General features: G+C 32.1%; 4 protein-coding genes and 1 long non-coding RNA gene across 9 annotated transcripts in view; 2 read left to right on the top strand and 3 right to left on the bottom strand.

Annotated features, from left to right (window-relative positions):
* Nucleotides 1-14,638: 14,638 nt before the first annotated feature.
* Nucleotides 14,639-16,281, bottom strand: LOC123716545 (ras-related protein Rap-2c). Its single transcript, XM_045672342.1, has one exon. It carries the CDS (start codon nt 15,924-15,926, stop codon nt 15,381-15,383), a length of 546 nt encoding a protein of 181 aa, XP_045528298.1. The 5' UTR covers nt 15,927-16,281; the 3' UTR covers nt 14,639-15,380.
* A 607-nt stretch (nt 16,282-16,888) lies between these two features.
* Nucleotides 16,889-23,512, top strand: LOC123715961 (phospholipid scramblase 1). Of its 3 annotated transcripts, XM_045671362.1 has the most exons (6): nt 16,889-17,109; nt 17,342-17,697; nt 18,805-19,070; nt 19,309-19,533; nt 20,516-20,677; nt 21,003-23,512. In XM_045671362.1, the coding sequence occupies exons 2-6, from the start codon at nt 17,349-17,351 to the stop codon at nt 21,060-21,062; spliced, it is 1,062 nt and encodes a 353-aa protein (XP_045527318.1). In that variant the 5' UTR covers nt 16,889-17,109; nt 17,342-17,348; the 3' UTR covers nt 21,063-23,512. The 3 variants fall into 3 exon arrangements, with proteins under 3 accessions (XP_045527318.1, XP_045527320.1, XP_045527319.1); XM_045671364.1 differs by lacking the exons at nt 16,889-17,109; nt 17,342-17,697 and adding an exon at nt 18,163-18,502; XM_045671363.1 differs by lacking the exons at nt 16,889-17,109; nt 17,342-17,697 and adding an exon at nt 18,163-18,553.
* LOC123715963 lies at nt 19,240-20,005 on the bottom strand. The gene is made up of 2 exons (XR_006754498.1): nt 19,615-20,005; nt 19,240-19,511 (listed from the first exon to the last, which is right to left on the bottom strand). It is a non-coding gene; the product is annotated as an uncharacterized LOC123715963 (long non-coding RNA).
* Nucleotides 23,513-23,514: 2 nt separating the features above from the next.
* LOC123715962 (regulator of microtubule dynamics protein 1-like) lies at nt 23,515-26,087 on the bottom strand. Of its 2 annotated transcripts, none has more exons than XM_045671365.1 (5): nt 25,874-26,087; nt 25,362-25,508; nt 24,941-25,141; nt 24,265-24,519; nt 23,515-23,949 (listed from the first exon to the last, which is right to left on the bottom strand). In XM_045671365.1, the coding sequence occupies exons 2-5, from the start codon at nt 25,485-25,487 to the stop codon at nt 23,572-23,574; spliced, it is 960 nt and encodes a 319-aa protein (XP_045527321.1). In that variant the 5' UTR covers nt 25,488-25,508; nt 25,874-26,087; the 3' UTR covers nt 23,515-23,571. The 2 variants fall into 2 exon arrangements, with proteins under 2 accessions (XP_045527321.1, XP_045527322.1); XM_045671366.1 differs by lacking the exon at nt 25,874-26,087 and adding an exon at nt 25,690-25,843.
* Nucleotides 26,088-27,266: 1,179 nt separating this feature from the next.
* Nucleotides 27,267-27,557, top strand: part of LOC123715981 (septin-7) — a 31,010-nt gene continuing 30,719 nt past the window's right edge. For both annotated transcript variants that reach the window (XM_045671394.1, XM_045671396.1), the window contains exon 1: nt 27,267-27,398. In XM_045671394.1, coding sequence (XP_045527350.1) covers nt 27,357-27,398 — 42 coding nt within the window. In that variant the 5' untranslated portion in view covers nt 27,267-27,356. The remainder of the gene's footprint in view (nt 27,399-27,557) is intronic.

Genomic DNA, 27,557 nt, shown 5'->3' with positions numbered 1-27,557 from the left:
TTGCAACTAACCTCCCCGAGCATTCCTAAATGAATTCATTTGTGACCGTTGAATGAATCGTCTTGCAACTTAACAGTTATATTTACTTAACAAAGAGTTTGAAACAGCTTTTATTGTTTTATTTCATTTGTAATTTATGTTGAGAGTGAAATACCATGATCACATTAGCATGATTTTTATATTCATGGTAAAATGGCTAAATCAACATTTATTTTCGAAAAACTTTACGTACATATATTACGAAAAGGGTTTAAGAAATGTTTTATTGTATTGTAACACCGATAACGGGCTGTTAATTAATAAAGAAATTCAATACAAAAATACACACTGGAATTTTCCGTTTTAATTCGTTAGGCAGGCATTTTCATAGGCAGTGTTTACGTCAATGTAACTGAAATAGGCCGAACTGAACACGCAGTGCTAAACCGTTTGCCGCATGAAATTATTATGGTATTTAATACATTTAGATTATATAATAACGAGTTTACTTACTGTCGCTCGCGACTTCATTAAAGCAATTTAGTATATCCTATAGTGAGACGAACGACATCCAAGGTCTGCGATACTGCAAAGATCGTCGATTTAGCATAGCATGGTGAATGTTTAAATAAAACTATTTATAGTTATTATAGTATTACGATATAACATTCTTTACGTGACTAGTGGAATGTAAATGCATGGTGGAAGGATAAGATAGGATCTTCCATGTGTCTTACCAATGACTGGCGGGCCCTATGGAACTTTGGTTGATATCGACATGTTTCATGTTGAATAATCAGCCGTCAGAAATAATTCGATGGCGCGATTTAAGATATGACGTCATCGTACGGATATATTCGCTACTAATACGTAAACATGTAATTATTTGCTGATGAAAAGTAATAAAATCAGTTTTCCTGGTGGACAGTCACGAACATAAGCAGCACAACGTGTTTTTCTCTTATTTTTGTTTGTTTTCAAAATATTACACAATGTTGTCGCATTTAGCGCACGTGACATTTCATAAAACCGAATCGCGCGCAGGGACCGAATCTTTAAATTGACTTTTGGCCTTTGTTCAGTGCAAGTGGGATGTTATTGTAGTTCAATGATAAACTTTCGCTTTCAAAGTTATGCTTAAATTATTATTTACCTGGATATTAATAATTTATAAAATGGATACTGATGTTTTTTTATGACAACTATAGAACTCAAAAAGTAAGTGTGAAGTATTATATATAATTCAATTGCATATTTACGACTCAGCTCTTGAATACATCCTGAACGAATCAGGGGAGGGCCGTTTAAATAAACCGCTTGTTCTTTTATTGAATCCTCTATAAAACAATTTAAAAACTAAAAATAATTTTAGGTTTTAAATATATTATGTATAAACATTATTTAAAAGCAATCTGTCAGTTACAAGAAGATATTGGCAAAAAATTTAAAGCACGCGTGTCTGATATGCCACACGCGTGCTCTCCGAAAATTTGGCTACTGTATAATATGCGCTGCTTGGAATAGCGTTACAAATATCACTACAAACTGTTAACAATGAAAACTTACATTATACGTAAGAAATAAATATTTCTCTTACAAGTTAAAGGTATTCATTATAAAAAAATAAAAAATAGGCATTTAAAGATGCATATGTATTACGTTTTTCCAATAACTATGTTCTTCTTCGTAAATGACTAAAAATGAAACGATCGTCTTTGGAGCGGCATTTCAAACCATTTTAGCGAGTGGTATTACCATTCATTGCTGCTGTGACCTAAAGACCAAAGTGGTTCTGACCTGACTATTTATACATCGAATTGAGAGTACTTTCAACACGTATCCTCCTCGGTGTTATGAAAACGAACCGGTTTCGTATATATATATATATATATCAATTGAAAAGATTAACTGTACTCATGTTTAATAATATTGTTTCATACTTGCAACAGCAAAAGACATGATGGATTGTGTCGAATGTATGGCTTCATATATATGTCTACGCTTGCTTATAATTGTGTGTTGACCAAGTTTAAGCAAATTCAGTAGTGTCTCATTTTAAAATATAATATATTATTTTAAAGAGGCTAGCGACCGTAGCACATTGATTCCCGAAAGAACAAACGATTAGTGAGTCCGTCGCCGGCCCATCGGGAACGAATAGGTTAGAAGAGATGCCAGTCGTAACCTTGAGAAGACCTCCTCTGGTAGCCGATTCGACAAACCGCTGGCTAAAGGAACTAACGCCCCAAATACTCCAAAGGCCCCGACGGAGATGTGGAGGAATCCAGCCGTGCGCCAGCGACCGTACCAGGTGGTGCGCGTGAACAGCGTGTATATAATGTTTAGCACCTACCAAACCCCTTCTATATGCTATATCACAAAGTTTTGAACCGTTAGTATAAAAAGTGCTGCAAAAAGTAGTAATGATCGCAATTACAATAGTTTTAAGTCATTAGGTTTTCCTTTTGGGCACTTCGCAAACGTGTGAGAATCCGTTAGATATGACGTAGTATCGTGCCCTCAATATGCATACGATGGGACAGGCTATCAAAACAGGTTTAATTGACTTCTACCGATTTAGTGCAATTGTTGATTTTAAACAATGAATAGTTAAGTAACCTTTAGAAAAGCTATTTATCTTCGCTCCTGTGTGCAGAGTACTCCGAGAGAACAAAAGTCGCAACTTTTCTAAATTAAATAAAGCAGTTTTTGTAGGTCAAATGATAGGCGGGTAGTAAACAAACCTTAGCCCATGGCCAAAATAAAGGCTTAAACGCTACAAAAATATTGCTTTTAAAAATCATATCGTGTTCGCTGAATTAATCGCTAGTAACCAAAGAACTAAATAATTAAAATAGATTGCCTTTATTAAAACTTAAAAGCTTTCCTTGACAGATGTATCTATGCAATACCAAAGCAGATATGAAGCAGATGTAGTGGTTGGCAGCAAACTAAATTGATTTTAATATACGACTTCTACATGTTATTTATCGTCTCAAAGTGAGGCGTGTGAATATATTATCTATTCATGGTTACTCAATTATGTTGTAATATTACGTCCAGAACATCAATTTTGATGAGAAAAAATTGTTGTAATGTAGTTATTTCTTAACAATAGTCTTTAATTCAGACGGTGGTAACTTTGTAAATTAGTAATCATTAACTGTATACTTTAAATATAAATATTGGTTCATATATCGCAAGACTAAGAAATTAGATACTGAATTAATTAGCATCTTTACCTTCATTGAAAGTTGCCTCTGGATGCCGAAAATGAGAAAACGGTTTTATAATAAAATTTACTTAATTTATAAACTTACTATGTTGTAATTAACAAATAAATTTAAAGTAAAGCACATACAGATATACATAATTGATAATAAACGTAGATTACTTTGTTCTTTTATCAGCGTGAATTCAAATTTTATCAATTACACTCGAATTTTTCTTTATAATAATAATAATTTATGGCAAGAATATGGTACAAAAAGGTGGTACAATAGTTAGTTCGCATATTCTGCCACACACAATGACGCGCAAATTTGTCTTTAAAGGAGTTTTACATTTTACATTATTAGTCATATGAATTGGTCAATTCTTATATTATTTGTATCGTACATATCATATCAAATGTTATTAAATTTATATCAATAACAGTGTCTCAGGCAAATAATCTTTTATTGAATAATACATTTTTTCCAAAAGTAATACACCAAGTCAATTTTTAAAGTCTCTAGTCGGAAGATCTTTTAATTCTTTTGGAAATTTATTATAGCTTTTACTAACGATTAAATTCTGAACTAAAACTTTGTTGCTTTCAAAGTTATTTTTATAAAGTTTTGATATATGATGAGGTTAACGTTGGCTGTTAGTCGAGGTTATAAAGGTCAAATCGAATGTCATTCACGCGTATCCGTTAGAAGTGCAGTAAATACCAAGCATTTGATTCACTTTAATGAACCGTCACACATATATAGGTGTCGATGATTCAACAATGACGTTCGCTATCTAATATGCTTCCAAGGCAAACAGTCATCTATCTACTTGTAATAATAACCGATTACAACACGCCTTTTCCTTGTTCACGTTTACTTTTGAAGCTTTTCTTTAACTAACTAGAATCACTGTCTTTGATTAACGAGAGTACTACATAGTTCTAATAGTTACTTATTTCAGAAAAGAACTGAAAACGCCGAGTCAGATAAATAATGTCATAAATCTGGGTTTATCCGTCAAAGAAGTTTAATTGAAATAACTAATAATTTATTGATAGAATATTATGCATCTGTTACGTTTGACTCAATGTTAAACCACTCGCTGAGGCCTGAGGTTTCTACCTGCGGCATCTTCCAGCGGAAGAAGGGCGGGGGGTATCCGAGTATGGTATGTTAGGGTAGTGTACAACTCTATACTTTTACTAATGTACTACTATACTCCCTGAGTAACGTAGAGGATGCCCGATGTCAGTCGAGCCCACATGTCTTCATAGTGGCTTTAATTTAAATGGAATAATATAAAACGTCCTCTGGCTGCCTGCGTGGCTATTTATATGTATAAGCTGGCCAAATAATGTATCCAATTTGAAATATAAGTACAGATAACCAAATCTAAGCTGGTGTAATATTAGCTGTAAAACATACAAGATGCCTACATAGTTTTAATTTGCCTTTCAATGGCTTTTATGAGCGTTTATTTATTCCAAAGCACTGATACTCGGTTGAGCTTAGCTAACGCGTATATAAATAGAATTAGAAACAATAAATGTGCTTGTCTGCATAAATATGACCATGTAATAGAACACATTTCTGTAGAAGCGTATCATATAGAATTGTCAGCATGTGTGTGTTGTTTGATTTGTGTGATGTCCGTTGTGTGCTTATCGCTCGACAGGAAGTGGCTTGGTTTATTATTCGTGTCGTGCATCATGCGGCTGCGTGCGCGGGCGCAGCTCGGGCGTCCTGGAGAATTTTACTCAATACGCAATAACGGGAAAATGATATTGCTTCTAATTATTATTGAACTAGATTATGTTTTTTGTATCATTATACGTATAGTTTCCTTTGTATTGTAGGATAACCTTTCTTAAAGAAACTCTGTGTTGGAGCTAAATGCAAAATAACATGTAACTGTTTAAACAAAAATAACTTGGTTTGGTTACAAGATTGGTTACACGCCATAAAGTCGTATTGTGGTAGGAACGAAATTATTACAAGGTCACAAATTCAAAACAGTAAAAAACAAAAATCGCAGATAATATAAATAATTATAACAACAATTAAAATAAATTGCATGGTTTATAATTAAAATGCGCTCGTCGATAACCATAATACCAAGTAGATTAGTCAATTTTAAAACCCTTGTGGGTCGAAGGTGAATAATACACAATACAATAAACATAACATCAAAAAATTAACTTATGTATGTTTGTATGTTTAAGGAGATTGCGAAGGTAGGACGCGGCGCCTGCGCTGTCAGTCTCCGTAAGAACTGGTTTGCAGGCAATTGCAGGTCAACAACTTGAAGTACGTAAGCTGATCATCCGCGAAAATCCGTCTCTTGGAAGACATAATTCTTTGAGATTGTTATCATTACTACAAAGTTATTGCTTAGAACGCGATGCGTGCAATCCAGCTCACGGCTAAATAACCGTATAGGTAGGTAGGTTATATAAATATATCAAAAGGTTCATAATACGTATAGTCCACAACTGCCGGATATGCTAGTGATATATTCAATTTTGGTGTTGGTTTCAATTCTTGGAAAATAAAAATATTTTTAAGTTTATAAAAGAGGTTACCATGTAATTGGTTGTTGCAACATATCATTGAAAACGTACGCAGAACCAAAAATTAAAAGGCAAATTGACAATATATAATAAAATTCTTCTGAAGTGTAGCCCTTCCTTGTACTCCTGCATCTTGTACAATGTAACTCAAGACAAGATACGATGCCAGGTATGGAGATATTTTCATCATGTGTCATTAGATAATTTTATTATGTAACCGTAACTAGTTATCTAGAACGTCATAGCAGCTGCGTCTTAATTGGTGATTTCGGTGAAATATGTACACAGATGTCTGGCATAAAATATCGTACAATATTTGGATATAATTAAAGAGGAAAAAGCTAGGTATATTTTACCATTATTCCAGAGAAAAGATGCCCGTGGCATTCAGAACACTACGGACACAACTGGTACTATATTATACATCCAAAAGTGATAATAGACATTGTTTTTTACAAAAGTGAACAACAAAACAAATTAATGAGATTACAAAACAAACAAAACTTTAGTTTAGTTTTAGGTAGTACATATATACATTTAAATTGACTTTGTGTATTCGATCAAATTCGTTTAGAAAATAAACCTAAAGACTGATTAAAACATCATGTGTTGTGATTACGAGAAACAGACGAGCCGCTACTTAAAAGTTGGAGAACATAAAAAGTTGTTAAAGAGTTAAGACTTAAGATGTGTACTAGAGAGCCGGATGAGCTAATCAACACTGAGTCACATAAGCAACTTAAGAGCGCACGCGCTCCCGTCCTGTTAAGAAGCCCCTATTCTTGTCTGCATGTGGGTTTTCATCCGTTTGAATGTTAATGTATGCATTATATTTTAAATATGTCGCCATTAAATAAGAAAAAAGAAAAATAGTTTATTTGGGTCCCATTGTATAACCATAAAAGACAATTACTGCGCCACTCGGCTTTTAGTTAAAAACTTTTCATCATAATGAAAAAATGAGAAAAGTATATAAATTATTAATCTGTGCAAGTCAACTCTTAAAATGTTCTCATCTTGCAACTATCTATTACAACAATATCTACGTTATTTTAGTAAAGCTTCCTAATACGCTACCGAATGACGGAATTAATATTTGTAATGTATTCGTTTGACGTACCCACTTTTTAGATTTTACATAAAACTATAATCACTGAAGGTCTAAAACACTTTGTTCTTAGGATTTTAGGATTGGAAGAGGAATTTAGGATGAGGGTTTAGTACCTATTATTTAAAATATAATCAAGTATTTACATTTCGTTATCCCTAATTACAATCTATATGCATATAATGCAATTTAAAGCTTAACATCAAGTCATTGAAAATCGCTGATAAATAAAATTAATTATTATCGGTTAATAAACATAGTTAATCTTTCGAAGCCGTATTCGGAGAGGTACTTATTGCGCAAACTGTTCTTGAAATCGCTTTCTACGTCGCGTCACGTCTCTGCCTTGATAAGCGAACTTATCTTACGTAAATCGGCGACTTGGTATCGGTAAGCGCAAATGTAATACAAACAAGGTGATAATTTATCGGAGTATAAGCTTATCAGTCGTACTCAGAGTCATTTCGGGGTAGGTTTAGAGTCGAGAATTAGCGCTAAGCCGGTCAAAAACGTTAATAGTTTTGACATACGGGACTCGATACCATACCCTAAGCCTCGACTCTGACATTTTTCCAAATATTTAAAGGTCACTTAAAACAATTAGTAAAGATTAAATAATTTGACTACATCTAGCCAGAAGCGAAACAGGGATTTTCACTGTCCGCCAAAATCCACATGCAGACGAGAATCAGTCGTTAACTAATCTAGAATTAAAATTCATATCTGAACTGCACCATTCTTTACGTGTATAATTGATAGATAGTGAATTGTTCATTTAAATTTGAACGAACTTAATGGAGAAAGACTAAGCACGATTGCTAGTGTCTCGAAAAAGCTTATATCTTTATTATAAGGTTGGAAACATGTAGGTAAAGCTTTTTCTTGGACGGTTAGCGTGATCTACTAGGTAGGTTATCTCATTGAAGACTGCTTATCAGCTCCTTGTAACATAAAACTATAACTAATTTGCTTATAAGTCATTAGTTGCAGTAGACCTGGTTAATATATGTAGATAAACGCATAGACAAAGGTAACTTTCGAATGTTTAAATATAAAAAAATCCAGCATCCAGGGAATTTGAGAGAAAAAATAATTATAGTTTTAACAAGCGCGAAATTACAATTTATTAACGGTTTTAATTAGTTAACTTTAACCTCTACTTAATTTAAATACCTAGGCGATAGAATTCAATAACGTTTTTTTATCTACATTGATATTTCCGACTACCGTTGATAATATTGTTTAGAATTATAGGAAATAATATGAAAGTGAGAGTGATTAATACTAATATATAAGAAACGAAATTATTAGGAACAAAATGTCGTCATTTCAGTTACAAATCAGGAAGCCGTTAATAACGTGAGACGTTTTTATTCTGTACATAATACTACATTTAATTGCTTTTTAACCTTCTAGTTACTGCAATTTGCTTTAAATATTAATGTGTGTGTGCGTGTGTTTAATGCTTGTTTTTCATATATTTCATTGTATGCCACACGACATTCAAGGTACTAAGTTTTATCTCTAACCAATTCAGTCGCAGTTCGCATAAGAAACAAAATAAATGCATGCTAAAATGATAAACGACTAGAAACTCTTTAGTGAGTATTATAAGTTTTTTTTGCGAAAAATTTAAATTATAATATGCAAAATAATTGTTGTTTCTGACGTCATTTACAAAGTGCACTAACTGCGCCCACCTTCACTTTCTATCAAGCAATCTGCCATTAAACCTGTTATACCGAATTAATCTTTCTGATAGCCTTAAGACCTGTTTCTCTTACCTATATTATAAAACTGGGACAGTTAATTAAATTAGAATTTGATAGGTTGCATGAAGGGACTCGAATGCTTTAAAGATCTGCAACACAGTCCTTGTAAGTACTTCTTTGTTTTTGGTTTCATAAAAAATAGGTTTACGTTTTATGGGAAACAATTATAATGGACTATAATTTCAATGTAGGTAGTTTTAAATCTTAAAGTTTTTATGAAAGTACCTTCTTACCATGTTTTCCATTCAAAAATGACTGAATAATGACTTCAACCTTAATTTGAAAGATCTAGAATTCTGAATTTCTACTGTTTTGTAGTGGGCACCTTAACATTTTTACTAAGATGTTTTAAGAACTACGTTTAACATGGCGTAATCTACCAGGACCTAACCAAATTAGTAACATCCGATGCATCTGCTCCTTGTATTATTTAATGTGAACACAACGTCATTACATTTTTTGTAACAGGATGAATGAGTCATCCTTTGTAAAAAATCTCATAAGCTCATCGGCTTTTTGAGCTAAGCAAACCTATCAATATGTATTAGTATGTTAGTGGATATATTGTTTTTTAGACTAGAATTGTAATGGCATTTAGTTTTATAATAAGAAAAGAATAATATCAAATGTGTTTAATGGTAGGTTTTATTATAAAAATTTACATGGATTACAATCTTAACGATAGTTAGTGATTGTACATTGAGTGCGTAAATATTGAGCCAAATCACTTGTTCTCTTGGCTTTCAATGTTAGACCATTAGTTCCTTTGACCACCGTGTAAGATATTGTTGTATTCATTCAGCAATTATTCAGTCGATGTTTGGCGATGTGCCACAACCGCGGGCCGTGACTCAAGCGTGTGTACACAATTATTGACTGCAGCGCTGCTGTTAGCAGTTAGCGCACATACTTCAATGCAATTAGTAACTTGTGTAGAACCATATCGGTTTTTTACCAGTCGCGTGTGAACACGCGATTTCTCCGCTAAACAGAATAGTGAACGATGATACTTCGTTACGTTCGATTTGACGTAGGCACTCTTACGAATTGTTAATTTTGTAAAACGGTCCAACCGTTTTTTTTACAATGAATTGTACGTATTTTACTACGAATGATGAGATCATTAAAAGCAAACTTCTCATCGAAGTATATGACGACTGAAGTTGTACGTATGCAATGACTTGACATAATATGATTGTTGTCCTTCCGTATAGTGACTACCTTCTTCCTGCTTAGATGAAGGATTTTTTACTTTAAACATTTCGGATGAATAAAATGTCGAGTCAACGGTCAGTTACAGTGCCTGTAAAACCCAGAGATTATGCGTAGTAGTACCAGTACATGACTGATAAATAATAAACAACTAGACTAGAAAAACGAGAGAAACACGCTTTGAACTATTCAAAATAAAATCACGTTTGGAAACACATTTTCTACCTTGACCTTGTTTTAATAGAATTGACTTCGAGTAATTATAAAGGATTTCAACCCAATTAACGATGCCTAGTGATTTTAATTCTTATTTTGTATAGATGCACACGAAATATGTAGTAATATTATAAACAATACATTTCATTAATGTATTGTTTAATTATAATATGTATATTAATAACGATCATCTAATGGTATAAGAGCTGATTTAAAGCATCATCTTTAAATATCCAAAATCCTTACTACTCATTTACAAGAAGTTCTAATAGGTAATCTCATTACATAAGCCATCGTAGTTTCGATTTGATACAGAGCAAAATTCGTCTCAGGCGCACACTTAATTTTACTTTCTGGTTTCTCTATTAGAGTATCGGCACTTCGATAGTTGAATGCTTGTAACTCACACGCACATAGAATCTTTTTTTCTGTGAACGTGAAAGAAAATTCGACTAAGTTTCTCCTGCATATCCGAGGCTTGAGGCACAGGGGATAAAAAAGTATGGTACTGACTACTGACTCATCAAATATATTTTTAGTATTTATTTTATTACTGAATTAATTTTAATTAAGTAGTATCTTATGCAACTTTGACTTAGTTCATTAGGATTAGGAATCACACTGCAATTCACCACGGCACTCGGGAACATTGGACGGTGGCGGCTACTATCGAACTAGGCCTTATCGAAATTCTTTTCAAGTTTAGAATGCCTTAACAATATTAAAATAACAAAGTATAATAAAACGTAATTAACTTGAAGTAAATCGTAATAACTACATAATGCATGAAATGTCCCCCTATAAGGTTCCATGACTTCATACTATGGACATGGCAACGAAGCATCGATTTCCGTTTTAGTTAGTAATTGTGATCTTTGACCGCATACGAATTGTGTATTTAACTTGTGGTAATTTTAACTTTAGTACATACTGAGTAGCTGTTCCCACTGATTATTTAATACATTTTTAATAAAGATGAGTCGATATTATGATCTTCCAATTAAACAAGCTTATTGTAAATATATATATATATATATATATACATATTATTTAAGTCCTGGTGTAGAATAATGCATAAACATCGGATAAAATTTAATGAAAGTTTTAGTTACGTATATTATTTGATATGAACACATTCAGTCGATTCTAATATACTCCGACCAAATCGGTATTTTATATAACGGTTCATTATCATAAGCATTAGTTAGTCGAACTCGTTTGATTTTTTACTCGAAAATACAGAATCATATTGTAGCCATGTTGTAGACTAGAACACGTGGTCACATCTTGCAGGGCCAGGCCAGAGCAAACAATGCAACTCATTTTGTTATTGTCGACCCTCGGAAACTGAGCACGTGTTCACTTGCTCATCCCACCCGTTAACAAGCCTCAAATCATACAAACATATACTTTAGTACCATATATTTAAGGCCCATTACAGCTGTAATACTATGATAATTAACGAGATAAAGCATTCATTTACTTCACTATACTGAGAACTAGCGACAAAAGACTTGTGTAAGGCACCGATTTTTGGAGAATTCGTTCACAAAGCTTAATTTATAAATTACTAATGTAGAGAAAGACCTTCTTAATAAATCATACAGAAATCACAAACGAATAACGATGTATTTATTATTCAAAAGTAATTAGTTTTAATTAAAGCTAATAAGCAGAACGTGTCATCGCAGCCAATAGATACGGTGAAATCTTGACATGTATTTAAACCAGCTTACCATGTTCGGTGCAAGCAATGCAAGTCAAGGTGGGCGTTTGCGCAACTCGCCAAGGACTGCTGCTGACTGCTGCAATGCAACCAGCTGCCCACATACTAGCAACAAGTCGAACAGCTACATACACCAACACTATAATACTCCATATAAACCTAACATTTTAATAAAATTTTCAAAAATTCACAAGCCGGATTAAATTTGTTACATATTTTACTAAGTTTTCATAATGCAAGGATTACAAAGGCAAATTTTAATTCCAGTATTGTAAATTAAAACCAGTAGCTTGGATATGTACTAATTAATACCATCATTTCGGATGTATTATATTAATATGTATATAAGTTTAAAAATAAAAGGATTTTTATTTAATTGTATCGTTGAGTGAAAAATTAATGCGTACTTTCCTGAAGTGCGTACTTAACTTGGTAGTCTAAGTAGGTGCTTTAAATAATAACTAAAGTTAATAGTTATTACAAGAGCCACCGCTATTGTAATCTAAACACAAAGGCAATCATAATAAATGATAGTTGAGAGTTATTCATGCGTTACAACAGTAATTCCTGCTATGCCCGCATTGATTGTATAGATGAGATTCGATTTATAAGAACTAAGGGCTATTGAGTAGCCATTCAGCAAAAGGTTCACTATAAGTTTTGAGTGAATGTGAACCTAAAATTAAAACAATACATTTGTGCGAGTTCAGTACCAAATAAAGCGTTGTGATGAATAAAAAAACCTAAACTATATGAGAGAAGGTGAGCATTAGAGAGACAAAAATCTACTCTTTAAACTTCTACTTTGCCTAATTATTAATGAGGTATTGAATTTACTTCGTTCCGTAATGTACGATCTGCCCCAATGGTATTTATGTATTTATAGCTGCCCCACACGCCGTATTAACGTACGAGATGCGCGGGAGACGCCCATCCAAGCTTCTATTCCCAGCGAGACCTTGTTTTATATACCAACACACGAATATCAAGATTATTGAACAAGGGCATGATATTATACTAATAGTTTACGTTCAAATGTAGATTGGTATTTTCTATCATAGTTGATAATTAAAATAACTATTTGTCAACTAATTATGAAATACTATTCAGTATTTCTTTCGTTAATTTTCATAAAAACAATGTTACAATATTTTAAACCAGTTAACCCGCGAACAATAACTATTATTTATTTGATCTCGGTACTACCGGTATATATCGTTTTTCGAATTGTACATTTTTCGAATCACACATTTATTATCTATGCAAAATAAAGGAAATTCTACGTAACTTAACTACTTTCTAGTAGGTAAACAAAGATATCATCATAAGCTAGCCAAAGGTTTCCATTAAAATAAAAGGATCTAAATAACTTAGAGACTGCATAGATGCAAGGCTAACTTTTTTACAAACCTACCTGGGCCTACCTAGAACTGGATACATTGCTCAAGACGAAGCAATGACTGATAGTTTCCTACAAGGTAAACTTATTGTAACTAGTTCCTTAATAAATAGCTGACAGTCTACTGGTTTTTATGTTACGCCGAATGGTTATTGAATTATAAATAAACCTACTCACTTATAAAAGATGGAAACTACAGATCAGTGATGTGATCAGAAAACCCATTTACTATGTTTTTTTCAAATGCGTTAGCTACAAGTTTTATTTCCGACTATTATCGTAATAAATAACAACAGATTCTATCATAAAGATTAAGCTAATAATTGGCATTTATAGTATGTTATATTCTATGTTACTTAGCCTTGTACACAATTAATTCTTCTAAATTATGGTAAAATATCTATCTGGGCCGGTAACGGCACCTAAATTGTGCCCGTAGTGACTCGGGCCGACTGTGCAACCAAACCATGACCTTAAACTCGTCATGTCCCACTTTAACGAGCCTTTACAAGACAGATATCATGTAAGGAACTTATAGAATTGGTACGTCAATAAGTTTATCTCGAAAGCTACGAAACAAAGCTATAAGCTTTCTTTAGAAGGATATACTGAATTTAAGTCTGAACTCTCATCAAACTGGTTTCTCTTAAGTTGTTACCAACATTAACCATTTATAGAAGGGAAAATCGAAACTGTATATTGATCGAGAAAATTATTGCAACGATGTAGAATAAGTGGTGTTTAAAAAGATGGTTGCGCACACGATTGTTATGGTCCAACAGTTTCTTTCGATTACAAACACGCGTCCATTCTGATTGCACCAGTAACAGGCCCTTGAAGTAATACAGTTTACTTTTTAGGTAAATTATAACTCATCAAAGCTTAATAATAAATTTCAAAAAAAATATCGTAATTCCCTTGTTAACTAATAACAGTCTCATCCTTAAAACAACCAAATGTATTTTTATGTATTTTGGAGCCTTACTCGGGAGGTATTGTTATAATAATTTGCAACAAAACAACAAATCCCCATTATTATAGTTAATAAGATGTGGCTGCACTTGTAATATTTATTTAGAATATTAAATGATAAAACATAAGCAAAAGAAGCTATTAGGAAGAAGCATGTTTTGTTTTTCTACTTGTAATCTAATAACTAAGACTGTTGACTTTAATACCTTTTAAGCATCCTAAAAACTGCAATTACATTTTAATATTTAAATTGGATCATCTTTGCCAAAAAAATTAAATGAGCCTACAACTAAGCATGAAATAATATCTCAAGGATTTTTTTGGTTGTATGTTCATTAAAGCAATAGTGTATTCTGTTGGTGAGTTCACAATAAGTTTACTTTTCATAAAAGATAATTACTAGTTGAAATACTATGGCATATAAAGTTTAAATGGTTACCTGGTCAGTCCATGAATAAAACTTCACAAATTAATCTCCCACTTAAAACTTTTATTATAGATATTTTGTTATATGTATTATCACAAATCCTGGTAGACTTTTAAAACACAATCACACATCTGACCAATCTTAAGTCCATATTTTCTTGATTACTGATTTCTCATATATAAACATAATTTACACAGTAAAACACAATTTCAATATGACTTAGGTGTAAACGCTTATTCATCGCACTTCACTCTACACAATCATATAAGATTATTGCATAATTGGATGGCCTTTTATTCCCTAAACCCATCCCTGTCCTTTCTCATTTTAATCTCATGAAATTATAAATTATGTACAAAGTGACTAATATTAATATACAATACATTATTATTGTTGCTTAAAATGACAATAATTACACTGTCTGATGTTTTAAAAAGTAAATAAGTTGTTACGATTTTGGAATCTTTTAATAATACATGTAAAAAATCCCTATTTAGTTGATGTACTTGTTGCTTTCATATGAAAATGATTATTGCGGGAGAATCTACCAGTACTAAAGTATGAAAATATAAGATAAAGCACCTCGATTGGACAATGGTATGTATCAAAGATATTAACAACTTGATATGACGCGCATCCCGATCGCTAAGTGTAGAGCGACCAGGGCTGGCGCGCCGCCGCCCAGGCCGCCCTGGAGGCGGCCAGTCGTCGAGCCAAAGAGGACAAGCCTCCACCTCGCCGTTGCAGTCTTACGAGAAATAAATGCCACATTACACTCTAAGTTTTAAAGCACTGTACAACAACAATAAGGTTTCTTTTCCTTTTCAGGACTAACGTTCATTTCACGCACAATTTCCGCAAACATTTCGTTGACATTGGTGCGACTTTTCGCAGAGGCCTCCACAAACGGACAACCCCACAGCTGGGCAAGGGCCGAGCCTTCGGCTTGGGACACTTCGCGCTGGTGTTCCAAATCCGCTTTGTTGCCAACTAACAATATGGGAACGCGTTCTGAACCCTTGACACGCGTTATCAATTCCTTCATTGGTTTTATATCTTGGAACGTCTGGTGATTAGTTAACGAATAAACTACAACAAATCCTTGGCCATTCTTTATATACAAATCTCTCATGGAGGCAAATTGCTCCGTGCCGGCAGTATCCAATATCTCTAGAACACACGGAGAATTATCCACTTCAATTTCTTTCCTATAGAAATCTTCTATGGTGGGGTCATACTTTTCCATAAAACATCCGGAAACAAACTGCACTGTTAAAGCACTCTTTCCGACCCCACCCGAACCCAACACTACCACTTTGAATTCGCGCATTATTGTTGTGTAAAATCACTTGTCTAGTCTTCTAAAACGTTTGAAAAACGTATTTCCACTGTGTGCTATAAAAATGTCATTGCTATGTTGGTTTATGACTCACTCGAATGTGATCACTGAGGAACGTTCACGTACAGAATGATAACTAAATGATAAATAGCGACGCCATTTTAGATTGATAAGTGGCAAAACAACTGTCTTTGCATCGCGGTACTAGCTCTTTCGTTTTCACTACACACCCGAAGCTATAAACGCGGAAGCAACATCAATTCAACTGACTTGCAAAGTGCTGGAATTGGCAGCAGTAGCAGGTTGGTCAATGCACTCAATTGCAATGGTTTGATTGGAGAATGACAGTTGGTACAATTGGTTTCAAATGTTGCAATATCATCAAATTATAATTACGGACAAACGATATGAAATTATTCAGGGCTAGAATCTAGATTAATGTTATTATCGTTCCGGCTTATTTTTATTTTATTTTTTATTAAAAAAATATGGTTGGGTTACTAGGGTGGGTACAATGGTGGAGTAAATTTTATTTCTTAACTGGCTAACTTTTGGCATTTTGCTTTTAAAGATGTAAATCTTTTATAAACTAATTAAACACTAAATACTAAAGAACATTTTAATACTAAAGAACTACATATTTCGCTTTGGTTTTACTACAGTCTTTTTTATGGCAAGTTTTTTTTTTCTTATGTTGTTGTAGTTGTAAACGTTCAAAAACGTACATGTATTCACTAATCTAGATCTTTTGATAGACAACATTTTGTTAAATAGGATCGCATAAATTTTATATTTGAGCCATATATATTAATTGGTACCTTCAATCAAATACATAGAACTTTATTTCGTTTTCAAAACTATTTGTCGACATATGTACATTATAGTATAAATTATAAATATATTACTATGTCATCTGTGGAGTGTGGATTACAGTTTACACTCTATGTTCGCTACTGGGTGAACCTACTAATACTAATTATTAATAAAATTTACTTGATTTATTGATTTTCCTAAAGTCAAAATTCTAAATATTAATTTAATTGGGTTTTCCGCATTATGTATTCAGTAGTTAATATCCTGACTTAAATTGTTTGATATAGTTATAGCTACGGTAAATAAGGAAATTGGATAGTGTAATAATCACTAAACCGTTCTACTGAATTACATTTTTAAGGTAAAGTTGCTGCTCGTAAAGTTTAAGCAATAATTTTTGTCACTAGCTTTTCTGGTATTTATAAATTTACTTAAATAAATTACCAAAGGAATCTTAAAGAACTGCAATAATATAAACATTGCTGTCAGTTTTTGCAAAATAGTTGTATTAAATAGACCAGACGCTGTCCTATTCCTTAGTTTAGTTTTACCCTTTTTCAAGAGAGTAAACTAAGTATTTAACTTTCTTACAGAAACAAGATGTCTCACAAACCAACGCCATATAGTCCAAACTTCCCATCTAGTCAGGGTTATGCTCCACCAGCAGAAGGGGGAAAATCAAATGAAAGCTACCCTATGAATCCACAAGTTGGGTATCCAGGACCACCACCTTCGCTACCCCCAGGAGCTCAACCATTACCAGGAATGCAGCATGGATTCCAACCAGGTTTCCAGCCTGGCTTTCAACCTGGATTTGTGCCTGGTTTTCAGCCAGGATATGCTCAAGCACATCCTGGATATCCACACCCACAGCCTGGTTATCCACAACCACAACTGGGATATTCACCTACACCAATTGTTCAACAGCCTGGGCCAGGCCAAGCTCCAGGTGAGATATCATGTTAAGCTGGTGTGTAAGCTTTATTGAGTCAATGTTTCAATGCATAGTAGATATTTTGTATTAGAAATGTGATATATAATTTCTTTAATATAAACAGAACTAGTAATAATATTGAGACTAAATTTGATATTATTAAAAAGTTGAACATTTTAAAAATGATGGTGAATTTCACAACCTGAAGTCTAGCTTTTAAACAATAGTTACTAATATTAAATGTGTTTTTACTAATCATCATAAACTCTTGTCAAATTATATATTAATTTACATATGAACAGTCTTCAGATTATAAACTTAAACATTATTTTTGTTCATTGTTATATTGTAAGTAAGAAAATTAATAATCTATTTGAAAAATAATATTTTTGATTTATTCTAGAGTTGAGATAGTAACTCTTTAAAGATAATAATGATGTTTGTTTACCCTTACAAGCACTCTCAGAGGCATCATTTCAGTCCATTAAACTGTAGATAGCAGTACTGCTGTCAGTGAAAATAAGTTTTAAGTTAATTAAAATTATTTATTTTCAATGTCAAAAAATCAAGCTGGAAGTTATTTTGATAACTTTTATGAAGAGCCTTATATGAAAGTCAAAAAATCTGCCATAGGCTCAAACTTTATTAATAATTTTTTTACAATAAAGATAAAAAAAAACCTACATTTGAAAGATAAACATGTGAATTTGGAAACCTTAAATATTTCATATGTGAAAAGGGCTTCAAAGCGCTTATACAAAATATTTTTTACTTCTAAATGCATTAAATATGAAGTATTTATGTCTGACGATGAAAAAAGGTTGATTCATGCTACTGTTGATAATCATAGTGTGGTGGAAGGCTTATAGTGGTGTGTGGTAGTGTTTATTTAACTAGTTGTAACTAATTATTATTGTGTTTTGTGCCGCAAATAACATGTGTTTGTTGTAACTGTTTAAGTCCCATTTACTTGCTCTTAATGTAATCTTTAATGCATACTAAAATTACCAGCTTTTTTACATATTTCATACATTTAAAAAATTCCTCATTAAATACACCTATACCTATTGGTGTAATATTGTTTTTATTTTATGCTAAAACATATTTTTTTTATTGAGACAGGTGGATGGATGACTATACCGCAAGGACTCAGCAACTGTCCTCCTGGTTTGGAATACCTATCTTTGATTGACCAATTACTTATACATCAAAAGGTGGAACTTCTAGAGGCGTTTGTTGGTTTTGAAACAAACAATAAGTATACAGTTAAAAATGCAATGGGACAAAAAGTATATTATGCTGTTGAAGATAATGATTGTTGCACAAGAACTTGCTGTGGGCCAATACGTCCATTTGATATGAAAATCATGGACAACTTTCAGAATGAGGTAATGCAATATACATGTCTATCATACTCTAGTTTCAGTACATCGTACTTTGTAATGTATAAATATATTTCAATGTTAAGCCAAAAACTAAGAATTTAATATAATGCATGCAGTTCTAAAACTTCAAGAGAGTCGTCATAGGGTAAGTCGGTTATATTGAAATAAGTGGTTCATACAAAAAATTTATTCAGAACCAATCGCTTGAAAATACTAGTAAAATACTCGCTACTATTTTCAGGTTATTCACCTAAATCGCCCTTTAGCATGCGATTCTTGTTGGTGTCCGTGTTGGTTACAAAGCATGGAAGTAACTTCGCCTCCTGGTACCGTCATTGGCTCCATTGAACAAGAGTGGTCAATCTTCAAGCCCTGCTACGTCATAAAGAACGCCACAGGAGAAGTTGTACTTAAAATCAAAGGGCCTGTCTGTACGTTTTCTATCTGTGGAGATGTAAAGTTTAATGTAAGCAAATTTTTTTCTCAAACTAATAATGCTTTTGAGAGTGTTTCCGTGGCATTGTATACAAGAATTTGATTGTTATACCTTGTTTTAATCAGTTAACTTCGTACTAAGCTTCGTAACTAGCTAACAAAACCTATTTCGTTTTAAAATGGAAAACTTATCAATGAATCTGGTCAATTCTCCATCACATCCATTTTATATACTTTATGTTTATCGGAAGATTTTTACTATGACAATAAATTAAATAATAATATGCAACTATAAATACGTTACAAACGCGACGGGGACAAGTTGAATTAATTATAACAAATTAATAGTTAATATGGTTTTTTTAATAATATTTTGTAACAGTATAAAATCAATATCGATTTGGTACAATGCACCATGAATGTTGTCGCAAGACAATAAACATGTTTATCAAACACGTATTGACGTACTCCAATAAGTCCTTAGACAAACATTGAATTATCAAGTAATTTAATTCGAGTTCAACTGTTATCTGAGTTTAAACAATATATTATCAATAACAGTGCTCTTATATACCTAAATGGGTTCTTATATAGACTAAATGAAATAAATCGTACCAATTATATTTTGCATTTCTGCGATTATGTCTGTGTAAAATTGAAATTAGTTATTGCCATTTTTAGTCATTAGGAACTTCATTCTAAAAGTCTATTGAGAGTTTATAAGGATTGCTATTTTATATGTTTTTTTTTAACTTAGCTGGGGGTGTAGCAAAGTTTACTAAATACATATAAAAAGTTTTGTATCCAAAAGTACAGTAATAGAGATTTCAAAATAACCCATAAATCTATTTAATATCTTTGATTGGTGTCATACACCAGCATTTTAATTATTTACATCATTGAAGGATATTTTATCTACTCGCTAATTAATTAACAAAAACTTTTCTGTAAAGAATATATTAATTGTTTTTTGTAATTGTATACAATTTTGAAATTTTATTGTATTATTTCAGGTTTATTCCAAAGATGGTGAGACCAAAGTCGGGAAAATTACCAAACAGTGGTCGGGTTTGGCCCGTGAAGCCTTCACCGATTCAGATTATTTCGGCATCACGTTCCCAATGGATTTGGATGTCAGGATAAAGGCAGTGCTGCTTGGAGCATGTTTTTTGATTGTAAGTATATTGTGGTAATTCTTGATTATTTCTGTTACGTGTTCTTCATGTTTCGAATGTAAGTGTAAATGTAAAAAAAATGTAACATTTTTTTATGGATTTGTATTTTTTGACCAATGGCGCTACAACATTTAAAGTCTGGCCTCAAATTTCTGTATCTGTTACGTGATCGTTTTTTTTTTCTTCCAATTTTTCTATAATTTTATTTTCTACGACTTGGTGCTCAGCTGAGGTCGAACCTACGACCTCAGGGATGAGAATCGCACGCTGAAGACCACGCAGCCCCATACTTGCTCTTAAATTTATTTACTAATATGAATTTCAGGACTTTATGTTCTTCGAAAAGTCCGGAAATCAAGAACTAGATCGGCCCGGTATGCTGTAAGTTGACTCGTGGTTTTAATGCGATCACTGCGATACAAGTTTCTTTTGGCACTGAGCTTTTGTTAAATGACGCGGACTTAACCTTGTAAAATGGTGTTCTGATAACAAAGAATATTTTTAAGTGCCAAGAATCCTTGTATGATTGTATTTTTATATTAATACTTATATGTTAGCCATATATATCACAAAGGCTTGCTTCTATTAACAAATGTTATAGCCATTTTGTTTCGTTTTTTTTATATTTGATCTTTAATGGAAAGTAAATATAAGCATTTTCCTTTTAGTATTTAAGAATTTTGTGATTTTCATTTGTTCTACTATGAATCTATTTTAATAATGATTTTGTATTACTTCGTATTATTTACATAAGTATTTAAACGCACTCAAAGAATCTCAATTTGTGAATTTCAGTTCAGTTTTAAAATCTGGTTAAGTTTAACGGTTTGACTTGAGATGCGTTGATGCCTAAAATACGTAATTTATGGTCTTTTAATAATAGCGGTTGACACAACAAGAGAAAGAGCCAAAACAGTACGTAAGTTAAAAGAGTGTAATTATACTGATTTGGTTTCCATTCATATGGGAGTTCATCTTATCTCACCGAAGTATATAGCTGGATTTTTTAAACAAAACCTTGGAAAGTACCCTAGAGTAAATACATTTCAATTTTCCTAAGAAACACATGACGTGTGCCATAAATGTACGTAAAGCCTGCCTAATGTCGTAATAGTGGTTCCATCGGGCTATAAGACTTACCTTCCTAAGTAAGATTTGCTAAGTATTACAAATCAAAACCTCATTTGATAAAACAAAACGGCAATGAATTTCAAAAATATATAACTTAGTTGATTTATGTTTGTAGTACATATTTAATATGAACAACCAAATGCTCTAATTTTTTGTAACTGTTACGGATTTATGCCGATATAATCAAATCAAATAAAATTGCATTAAATTAAAACTCGCTCTCTATGGTATTTTTCGTCCAGGTGGTGATAGAAAATTCCACCCTATATACCAATGCTCCCTTAAATGTTCATGGCACTATATTAGAGATCTTATGTCTAATCCTTGAAGTGATCCACATAAATGTAACAAAACTTGTTTGTACGTGAGAAATACCACCTATTCATATAATATAAACGAGTAACATATGCTGTTTTTATTATGTACTTATTTGTCATTACGATAAAAACAGATAGATCTAATGGCCTACCAAGACTATTACGATTGTTTCGTCAAGTTTGTCACCGTGAATACTGTATTAACAATTTGAGCGCTCGATTTTGCATAAAAGTTGTACAACTTATATTGTATTCATAGAGCGCTGCTCAGATTTTTCATACAAATTTCTATCGTTATTACGTAGTCGACTTTAAGAAATACAGTTTTAGTAAAAACGGCGTTATAAGTCTGTTTGTTTTTCTTGGATTTTTGTTACCGTAATTTGGGTTAAATCTTATTATTATTCAATGATCCTATTAACAAGAGGAGATAATTTTTCATGAGAAATGAGGCTTATATTCACTAGAAATTTTAACTTGAATATTTTTTTAACTCTGTGATATTGATTTAAGAAATTGACAAAACCAAACTCATTTCGGCATTTACAAACTTTTTTAATGATTTATAGAAATGGTTGTTTGGTTTATTTAACATTTATTTTAATCTATCCCTGTGCTTGATATTAAACCTAGATATAGTCAATGTACAGGAAAACGGCACAATATAAACATATTTATACATGTTTGTACCCAAGTCAATATTATTCTATAATGCACAATATTGTCTCATATTTATATGTTCTGTATTAAATACGTCTTGATAGAATTTTTTATGCCTCTGATATTCGGAATTATACTATTTATTATGTAATAAAATATAACCGCTAATTTTGTACTCAATGAAGAAGCATATAAGTTTGATATGAGTGCCAAAAATTATATTTTGTCTTAATTATACATCTACAAAGACTAAGATAAATGTATACTTATGCACGTCTCTGTACTGCTTTAAATTTAAACCGTTGCGACGAACTATGGTTAGTAATAGTCAGTGTGATTGTTATTGCATATTAATTATTATTTATAATTTTGTTAAATGTTCATATTATTGAATATCTTTTAACTCAAAAGTACTCTTGGATTGTATTCTTGCATATACCGGACATTACGGCGAAACACGTCGTGATGTCTACATTCTGACCTTTTATAATTTTTATAAGAATTAGTAATATTTAATTGTATTGGTGCTAATAATTTCCTATTGAAGTGTTATTTCTTGTCAAAATGCATTTTTTTATATAAAATATTCTAGTAATTTACAATGTATGGGTGTGTTTCTTGGAGACGACTAAGTGAATTATTGTCAATCTAAAATATAAATTTAGAATAGCTGAAAGACGCCCATATTGTACGCTTTGTAAGACTTCAATAAAACAGTGTATCTTTTTATGTGTGTTTATTTTATTAATTTAATAAGTACTAAAAATAATAATGGAAAACCCAAAGTTAGGGAGATATAGTAAAATCGCTCTTGACTTTTAATTTCCTTAAGATCTCGGCTGCCTCTTTCTTAGCAAGATGATCGTCATTTGACTTAGCAGGATAACTGGCAGCCAATTTTAAGTAATATTTTGCTTGGTCCTCCTTATTTAATTTGAGATAGCAACAACCAAGTCTCAATAAATTGACACTATAAAATCTTGGCTGAGCGGCTTCTGCTTTTAAAAAATAGTCTAGGGCATCTTCATACGACGAGTAAGGTAAAGGCGTGTATAGGGCTTCGGCTGTTTTCCGTTGGTGCCATGGAAACTCAGTCACTTGATAACACCATTCGCCAAGCATGTGTAGTAATGCAGCATCGTTTGGGTTTAAGTTAATTGCCAACTAAAAAACATTTGTGGTTACAAGGTCTAGGTATGTTCTTTAGCTTTATAAATAATTAAAATGTATAATTATCCAGATGGTGAACCAACAAAACTAGCTTAATTATAAAAATGTTTAGTTTCCTTTAGCTTTAGCTAAACATTATGGAGTCTATGAACATTGATTCTACATACTCATTTTATGTCTGAAAATAGATGTCTTGGAGCGGGTCACTTATTAAAAAATAAACAGTTTGTAATACTGATATGTGCACTAATATGTTTAACTGATATGATTTTATACGATAAACTTTTAAACAATAAAATAATGACTTACTTCCATATGTTTTTTAATATTCGCAAGTTCTTGTATCTTTCTTTTTATACCATCATTAGTGCACTTTAAGTCCAATATTAAGGCATACCATTTTTGGACTGCAAAATGATCCGAATGGCTTTCTAATTCTTCAGCAATAATGCTGTAGGCTTTTGAAATCAACTCATCTCTATGTGCTTGATCATGTTTAGGCTGCTTCGCTATATTATACAAAACGCGACACACGCGCCATTTAATTTCTATGTTATTTTGATCCTGTAATTAGTAATATAATATTTTATAAAGGAATTTTATATATTCGAAAATAAATGTAATGAATAAAATTTGCATTAAAGTATATGCTTTAACATTTAAATTGTTAAACTATTTGTTTATTTTTTATCTAATATTATTTTCTAAACAATTTATAATACACTATTTTCTGGACTATCATAATATGTTGTATAACATCAAGTCTAAAGTTGTCATAACCTTAACTTTATAAGTGTATTTTTATAATAAATTTAGTGTAGATACATATAAAGAGTGAGTTCAGAAATGTTATTTAAGCTACTTAACATAAAGAATTAATGCTCCAATATTCCATAGGAACTACAATATTTTGCATTATTATGAAGAGGTTACTACAACATTTTATAATAAGGAGGACATATTATTTACTTGGACAATGGACTACCTCTGTGCTTGATAAAAGTTTGAAGCATTCCTCATATTTTCCATTTTCAAACAATTTATCAGCAACACTGGTTACTTCAACAGAAGGTTTAAAGATCTCTTTCTGTTCTGAAGATGTAAATTTTAGTTTTGCAGGCCATGCTATTGTGAATGTTATAGGAATTTTAATCTTTAAGACAGCCTTGGCAATGGAAAATTTGATCTGGAAGTTAAAAAAAATATTATAAATAATTTATAATAGGAGATAGTGTAATGTAACTAGATACCTTATATAAATAGTACTAGTAAGTAGGTAGTGAATATAGGGACTAAGATCAGGACAATTAAAGCCAACTTGAGGATCTATTATTTTATATTATATAGGTACAATAGTAATAATTTTCTGAAATATGGTCAAAACATGTTTTACAACACATACTTACTGGTCTCATCCAATAATTTTTGTAATGTAGTAAGTTTGTTTGTAACATAGTAACAAAAACATTCTTGCTAATAGAATTTGGTTTAAAAATAGGAATCATATATTGTGAACAGATCAGATTTTTCATAATGTCGCTGCAGGAACCACTCTACAATATGAATTACTGATTTATTATGTTTTATCATTAATTAGTTTCTATAAATAAACAAATGTAGAATCTAAGCTAGGTCGATGGATAATTTATTAAAAAAACAAAGTGAATATCGTCCGAGATTGATTCATCATACGACTTATATAAGCTGAGAATATTATAGAGTGATAATAATTACAGTTTAGAACAATAAATCTGAATTTTTATTAAGAGAATCGACCAGCAATCGCATAACAACGTTAATATTCCTCTAGAATTACGATTTCTATGTATGAATATAAGAATTTATTTATAATATCATGGATAAACACACACAAAACAACTGTTGATTTGTGATTTTATACTAAATAGCAAATACCTACTTATTACTTAATTTTCCATGTTCATAACTACGCGGGAAAGCTGCAAAATAAAATTGTATTTATTTTTATTGATTATTGCACAGTGTATATATTCTTCCTTTACTCTTTAAATACATAGATGCGGAAGATTGAAGTCTAAACCAACACTTATCAAGTTCTGCCAAAGTCTGTTAACAGAAATGCAGATGTCAATGAAATATAGAGAATATATGAATATGTATTAGAACTATACAGAGGTTTAAGCGGAAAAATTTCCTTTTTTGTTTTTAGTAACACTATTATTTTTTTATACGTTATTAAAGATGAATAAATATACTTAATATGAAAAAAATTCTGAATAAAGAAAAATTTAGTTTTTATAGCCACCATGACATTTTTGTTTCCGCGCATATTCTAGTTTTATTATTATACATATTTAGGTATGAAACACTTTAATAAAATTTACATAGAACAAAAAATATAAACCTTACAAGTAACACTACACTTGACTTAACTGTTACTGAAAGATAGATGTTACATATACAAAATATGTATACACAATAAGATACACGTGAAAATAACAAAAAAAAATGGGGTGTGGCATAAAGCGCTTTATTGAAGCCTCCAGCCTATGGTCTTCCCGAGAAATTATGAGACTGGATATTCAGCTTTCAGCTAGTCCGATCGGAGTGAACCATCGGGTCCCACAAGGTTGTGTCCTTTCCCCGACCCTGTTTCTATAGAGATGTGGGGTCCCTTGTGGGGGGCATCTTCTACCGCATTTACCACGGAGATTGTTCAGAGGAGATGTTCGGATTAATACCTGCAGCTGAGTTTCATCATTGGACGTCGAGGCGGAATATGAAATTCCATCTCGGCGTCCGTTGTTCCACAACTGAGCGTTCTTTAAGGCAGTTTTTGCCACGCACCACCACTAAGTGGGACCAGCTGCGGGCTGCCACTGATGTTTTTCGACCAATTCGACTTAGGGTCCTTCTATAAAAAAGCGCAACAAAACTGACAAGGCCGGCAACGCACCCGCGAGCTCCCTGGCATTGAGAGTGTCCATCGGCATACCGCTGCCGCTGCACTTAACATCTCTATAAAAAAACTAGAAATAATTTTTTGGCCCGTTCACTTATGACACTATCCAATCAGTACTTTATCTTTGTAGTACCAAATATTGCAGCATATTATATAGATTGTTTAAAATAAGTATTGCTAGTAATAATAATCTTACAACAATCTACACTTCTGTTATAAAATATAAATTATAGATATAAACTTCATTATATAATTAAAATTATCCATATTCAGGTTTTGCAATTCAATTTTTAAACTAATTAAAAACTAGAAATTTTCTCTACTCTGGCAAGAAAATCAAAAAATCAATTACTACCCGGTGCTGCCGCAAAGGGCGGGTGTTGCTGTTGACAGTTGTACTATAGTGAAGTGCTGATTTAAAATTTCTGCTGTGTATTAATATGTTTTTGAATTGATATTAATGTGCGGTTATTTGTTTACTATATCAATATGCAGAGATCAGGTAAGAATGATTGCTTAAAAGACTTGCGTTATAAGCAAAATAATTCGCGCCAAACAAAAATGTTAATTCTTAAATGATCAAAAATTAACAGATATTATTCTGTTATCAGTAAGCGTTATAATAAGGTATTTTATAGGATTTCATTGCTCATTTAGTAAC

This window comes from Pieris brassicae, chromosome 11 (genome assembly GCF_905147105.1).
Source record: "Pieris brassicae chromosome 11, ilPieBrab1.1, whole genome shotgun sequence".
In the NCBI taxonomy this organism is placed as follows: Eukaryota; Metazoa; Arthropoda; class Insecta; order Lepidoptera; family Pieridae; genus Pieris; species Pieris brassicae.
This window is presented reverse-complemented; position numbering and strand designations above follow the sequence as displayed.